Raw genomic sequence first — 6,862 nt, 5'->3', positions numbered from 1 at the left:
ATCTCGCGTTTCCACTGTCGAGGCAATAGCTAGTGCAGCATGAAAACCCCTAATAGTGCACGCTTCATGTACAAACACACCTTTTAATCTTGACAAAAACTCTCGACAACTAAAAGTTACTGGCTGCTGTGTCTTTAATGTGGTGTAAAGATTATTATGCGTTATTGAAACAACAAGAAGGACGCAGCAAAGAAATATCACTTATTAAATTAAAACTACTTTATTATTTTATGCAACACCCTTAAATTGAAAAGGGAAACATAAGGGCGATCATAAGTGTTTTATGGAATATCTTAAACTGACCAGTTATATGTTTTTCTAAATAAAAAAAGAAATAAAAATAAAAAAACACTCTGTATGACGTAAGCCGCCTTTCCACTGCACACAACATTCGGACAATATGCCCCCTTGTGGCAGTCGCACAGAATTCTGTTTTGTCGTGCACTATGGGAAGAATAAAGAAGTGCAAATGCAAGAGCCTTTATTCTCCATGTGTTCACCATAGTTGAATAAATGAATACTACTAGAAACTCATAGAACGCTAAAAGTTTTGGAGGGACTGTGGAGACAACATAAAAACATAATATTTTTTATTACTCATTTATGAATAGAAATGTTTGTTTTTAATATAGACTTTTTTTCTGACAACCCCTATCTACAACCCTACTGTACATTAACTGACTGGCAGCAGTTTTCCAGTAATTTACTGTAAAACAATTACAGCAAAAATACTGTACTTATATTTACAACACCATTTAACTTACTCTGTGTATTTAGGGTAAATCATTAAAAATCATTAAAAGTGTACAAAGTTAATGCAAACAATCTAATCAGCCAATCACATTGCAGCAACTTAATGCATTTAGGCCTTGTAGACATGGTCAAGACAGATTTCTTCAATCTTCAATCAACTTCAATGTGAGCATCAGAGGAGTTAGAAAGAAGATTCAAGTCTGGAATTCCCAAATTTTTCAGTCCGAGACCCCTAAAATAACAATTCCAGTGACTCGCGACCCCCAAATTACTCAGAGGTGGTTATAAATACACAAATGTTGCGCACACAACAATAGGCCCTGATAAACACGAGCATATTGACAACACAAAAAAGTGCAACAGTCTAACAACAATATCATTTATACAGTAATTTATTACATTTTTAATTTATATATTAACTTCAACTACAGAGACTGCTGGACACAATGTTTTCAGCACAAGTCTATTCTTGGTTTAATTTTGGAGACTGCCAATCAGAGATCATTCTCAATGTTCAGTTGTTTTAAATATATTTGATTGCCATTAAGGAGTCAGAAAGTTTGACCTGGTGCTATAAAATCAGTCTGTTGCAGCTGACGCTAGTGCTGTGTTGTTAATCTAACATAAACACACAATCCTATAAAAAAAATAATAATTTAAAGGCGGATGGCTTTTCATTTGCATGTTGTTGCTTTTTACTAATAAAAACTACTATTTTAATCTTCTGTGAGTTATGGTTAAATTTTGGTAATTCTAATAGTTTAACAAAATATATTTGACCCCCAACCACCTCTCTGGGAAACATTGAGTTTATGTGACTTGAATCTGGCAGATGAGCTGGTATCAGACCTGACCTGAGTATTTCACAAAGCGCTGATCTACTTTTTTACGCTCAACATACATAAAAATAAATGCAATTCATTGCAAAGTCAATCTGTACTTACTTGTGAGCTGTTTCTCTGTAGTCTGTGATATGTTTGTTTATTCTGATCTCTTAGTTACCCCATGGAATTCTCTAACAGAGGTGTGTCATTTTGTACTTGACAGCTTAGACTATTTGAATATACGGTATTATAAAATATATAAAGTATTAAAACTTTGATCTACTTCTCTAAATATAAAGAGATTTTAACTATTTAACTCACTCTACAAAAGATGATTTGGTTTCAGGAGGATGATGGCCTATAAATATGCTATAATTCGATAAGAACATAATTAAGTATTGAGATGCTGTAGAAGTCAGACATCTTAGACTTTTTATTCATTCTCAAGAGATTTTCAAACCAGAGTGCCAGTAATGATTTCCATTCTGTAATTTGTAACACATTCATTATGCAATAGTACTCCGTATTCCCATGTTTCGAAGCAAAGTGGTCACAGTGGGGGGAATTTGTAAAGTAATGTTTTAATGTGCAGGCTGATACATTCTAATCAATATCAGTCAAACTAAAAGACCTGCAACATTTCTCACATCATCACAGTTTATTCACTATAGAAATGATAACAATACATCGGTTATTGGTGGTTAAAAGATTTAAGAACAAATTCATCTTCATAATATCAGATAGCATTGATGGAAAGATATATCAATTGATTAAAATTAGCAAAAATAATTCAGATAAGTTTGACAATATTTACACAACTATTAATACTTTTTAATGACTGTGGTCTCCTGGAAAATGCTGTCAACCAGTTCATACAAAACTTCATCTTCCCAGACCAACAACAGCAGTTTCCTCAATTTCTGTTGGTTTTTAGTCCACTGTTTACACTGTAAAACAATTGCCTTAATGTTTTCAGTTGAACCAAATAAACATTTGTATTAATCTCAGCTTACATCAATCAATCTGACTAAAGATATTAACTCTAATAGTTTATACAGTGGTGTAAAGTAACTAATTACAAATACTCAAACTACTGTAATTGAGTAGTTTTTCCTCAGGAGTTGTAATTTACTAAGTAATTTTAAAAATGTGTACTTTTACTTTCCCTTGAGTACATTTTAATGCAGTATTGGTACATTTACTCCACTACTTCAACCTGCAGTCACTACTTTATTTTTTCTTGTTTATGGTATTAGAAAATTCAGTCCTGTGATTCCTGTCCAATCAAATCGCACATAGAAGCAAACAGGTAAATCGCATCATACTGAACAACTTCAGGACATGGGCGATTTATAATTGCAGCAAACTGTTTGGAAGCATTATAAGTGTTCAAGAAGATGTCCAAAATCTTTACACTTATTGACTCAGAGACATGTCACTGATGAGAAGATGATGGATGTTTACTGTATGAAGACCGAAATGGCCTTAGCACCTACACCTAGCAGGCACAAGACGTCAACATGACATCAGATTGAAATTGTACTCCAACGTCGTGGAGATGTTGCATTTTCTTTAAAAATGAAAATTGGGTTGACGTCAAAACCCAACGTAAGGCCAACATCAATGTCCAACGTCCAACCTGAAATCAACCAAATATCAACGTCTAATGATGTTACAACTTGACGTTGTGTGGACTTTACCACTACGACGTCTATCAGACGTTAGATTTTGGTTGCCATATCTGACCTATAAATGTCAGTATTTGACGTCAATATGACGTTGTAAGATGTTGGCTCGACGTTGAATTTTAGTCACTTTCCAACACAACCAAAAATCAACCAAATATGTCACTTGATGTTATTGGACATCAAAATAATGTTGTCCTTAGACATTGAATTTTGGTCACCTGACATCACAACCTAAATCAAACCTAATATTAATGTCTTATAACGTTGTGTGCCTGCTGGGCAATAACTAAATGCACTACAGAATGTACAAATTACATGTAAATGCATCAGCTTTTTACAGCATAATACTCATTACTCACTACTCTTGAGTAATTTTGAAAGGTCTACTTTTTATATATATATATAAGCAATATCACACGAATAACAGTGCGATATGGCTGTATATCAGCATTGGCATGGCCCCAGGCCGAGTGCCTTAGTGTCCCACCAGTGCTGATATACAGCCATATTGCACTGCTACAAGTGTGATGTTGCGTTTATACAACATTTCAACGGCACAATAGTGTACATATAAAAAAGAAAATCAAACAAGGAGAGTCTCAAAACCCTTTTGTATTAGGAAGTACTTTCTTAATATTTTTATAAATATTTGAAATATTTTAATATTTAAAAAATTATAAATATTTTTAAATAGGCACTATCCTTATAAATAAACTGATTAGTTGTAATCTAAACAACTACATTCTCGACTAAAAAGGCCTCAAAAGTACATTATGTTGTCCAAATGCTGCTATATTTGCACTTGTCCAAATGCTGCTATATATGCTGCTATATATATTTGCACATTCAAATGAACATAAAGTAATACCCTTTTAGCTGCAACCCATCACTGGGAAACATCCATACACACTCAGTCACACGCATGCACTACAACCAATTTAGCTTACCTGATTCTTTCAAATCTTTGGACTTGTGTTGGGAAACCGGAGCAAACCCACGCAAACGTGGGGAGAACATGCAAACTCCATACAGAAATGCCAACTGACCCAGCCGAGGCTCAAACCAGCAACCTTCTTGCTGTGAGGTGTAACTGCACCACAGCATCGCCCGATATTATAACATTTAAAAAAATATGTGTGGAAGTTTAGAGAGATGCCACAACAACTGGCACAACCTTATATAATTAAATAATTTTGAAATTCTATGTGCGGTTGTTAAGACACATGAGTGGGTTGCTTGTGGGTGGTATAGTCTTGGCTCTGCCTTTACTGTTAAATCAATAGAAATTCTATTTTTGTGGCAGCTGTTAGGAATAATAATGAAAAGAATATGAAATTTATACAGTTTAAGCCTGTCAACTTATTAACTCTTAAGTTACCCAGTAGACTATAAGAAAAATGCACTTTAAAATAATTTTTAATGTTATTTTATTTATTTATTTATTTAATTTTAAGTTTTTTCAGATTTTTCCCTACCACTAAAGTTCATGTATTTGCATTTCTGTAATATTTACTGCATTATTTTTGGTGTGTATTTGTAACACACTGATGACGTTGTCTGTTTGTATGTGTAATACTGAATTGTTTTGCCTAGTCACGACAAATCCTTCCAGTGCTGCATCTGCTATTATTAGCAGCACGTTTACAGCAATACACGCACAAGTTAGTATCTCAAATGGATTGTATAGGACTATTACACATTATGCAATGTAATGTCATTCATACACTCACCAAATTCCTTTTAATGACGGGCTTTCACCAGAGGGAGGCGTATCTTTCAATTCTGCAATTATATATTGGTGTACTGGCTTTTTCTTAGGTTACTGTCAGGCCATTAAGTCATTAAAGAGTGAATCAGATGCACACTCACGTTTATTTCTCATGTCATCCTCGTCCGTGGCTATTCTTCAAATTTGACCACACTGAGCTCTTTTATTAAAACATACAAACAATTTGACAGATAATACCGTATATCGTTGCAGACTTAAATGTTAAGGAGCTGTGAAAACACTCTAGATTGTGTCGCATGTGTCGACAAATATATCGTGATAAAGTGAATGTGTTTTAAGTGCCTGAGTGTCATTGGCGATCAAGAGCACGCGCTCCTGTGCGCTCGCCCGCGCGCTACAGTGTCTCTGGCGCTCCGCGCGCTTACAGCCTGCTGTCGCCGCTGCTGCTGCTGGACGGCAACTATGGAGGAGAAACACAAGGATGAAAGCTCCAAAGACCCACAGTCATCGTCCTACCAGAGGAGAATGTGGAGGAATTTCCAAGAGAAGACCAAACCGTTTTTGAGCCCCAAACTGGGGTCCGAAAGACGCAGCGCGGATGCTAAAAAAGAAAGCGGCTTGTGGATGTTTAAAAGAAAGAAGAAACAGGTCCTGGACCGGGTCTTCTCGTCCTCACAGCCCAATCTGTGCTGCTCAACTCCTCCGGCTTTCGCAGGCGCCAGGACCCTGTGCGAGGAGCCGGACTCCAGCGCCGCTAAAGGGCTCGGGATCTCACCGCTGGCCGTTACTGATGGAGCTTCAGTCAGTAAACCGGAGATTTCCGTATCCGCGCATGGGAGCCCGAAGCTGCTGATCTCCCATCTGGCGATGTCCCAGCAGAAGAGCTCGTCCTTGGGCTCGTCGTGCTTCGAGAAGCTGGTGGTGGATTCGGCAGCATCTAGCGAGGACGAGCTTGCCAAAAACGCCAGTGACCTGGTAAGAGTGAAAGTGATTTTAAAACACAAGGTGATCAGAAAGTGACCCGAGTGTGTGCTTTTTTCTGCGTGAAGATCGACCCATCTTCACATTTCTGCTTCGTGTTATATCAAGTTTAACCAAAATGTCTCTTCATTTACTGATCTGAAAATTGAATATTGTCTTGTCATCTTTATTTAGGTTATGGGTTATTATGGGTTTAGTCAGCAGTTGACATTAAACGTGTTGACTGATCTGTCAATGTGTGGTGGTTCTTCCTCTTTTGTGTACAAATGAAGTAGTAGAGTAAGTTAGAGGTTTACAGTGCATTATTACAGTATCTCACAATTATCACTCACATTATGTCACACTACACACTGCATGGTTCCAGATAGTATTTATGCTATTCTTTTTATCAACTAACTTCTCTTTTCTCAGACATTTTTTGCAATCTCTTTTAACAGTGATTTATGGTGGACACATCAAGTAGTTTCCCCTTATAAGTTCAAATTGACAGAGAGACATGTAGAGTTCATCGCTGTTGTTTCCACAACAACTCTCAGATTTGTGTTCCTAAATATTTATTTTAGATTATTTAGATTTAAATTTTAAATTATTTAGATTTAAATTTTATAAAAAAATAAATAAATAGTGCACTACAAACACAGTTTGGAACAGATTTAATTTAATTGAGTAGTAGACCCACCTCCCACACTGACAAAGGTCCAGTATTGTTCCATACATGAGCTAATTTGTCCTATTTTGACTGTTATGCCATCATAAATTATCAAAATAACCCACCGAAAAAAGCTTTATGACCAAGAATTATCTGATGCAAGTCAACTTTCACTGTATTGTTGTTATAAAGAAAACATGTTATAAGTAACTTATTCTAAATCTTCGACCTTATACTG

The 6,862-nt window shown here is 36.0% G+C and overlaps 1 protein-coding gene across 2 annotated transcripts in view; it reads left to right on the top strand.

Annotated features, from left to right (window-relative positions):
* The first annotated feature begins 5,118 nt into the window (after window positions 1-5,118).
* Window positions 5,119-6,862, top strand: part of mctp1a (multiple C2 domains, transmembrane 1a) — a 336,941-nt gene continuing 335,197 nt past the window's right edge. For both annotated transcript variants that reach the window (XM_056458476.1, XM_056458475.1), the window contains exon 1: window positions 5,119-5,969. In XM_056458476.1, the coding sequence (XP_056314451.1) occupies window positions 5,322-5,969 (648 nt within the window). In that variant the 5' untranslated portion in view covers window positions 5,119-5,321. The remainder of the gene's footprint in view (window positions 5,970-6,862) is intronic.

This window comes from Danio aesculapii, chromosome 5 (assembly GCF_903798145.1).
Source record: "Danio aesculapii chromosome 5, fDanAes4.1, whole genome shotgun sequence".
Taxonomy (NCBI): Eukaryota; Metazoa; Chordata; class Actinopteri; order Cypriniformes; family Danionidae; genus Danio; species Danio aesculapii.
Note: the sequence above shows the minus strand (reverse complement) of the source record. Positions and strands in the feature narration are given on the sequence as shown.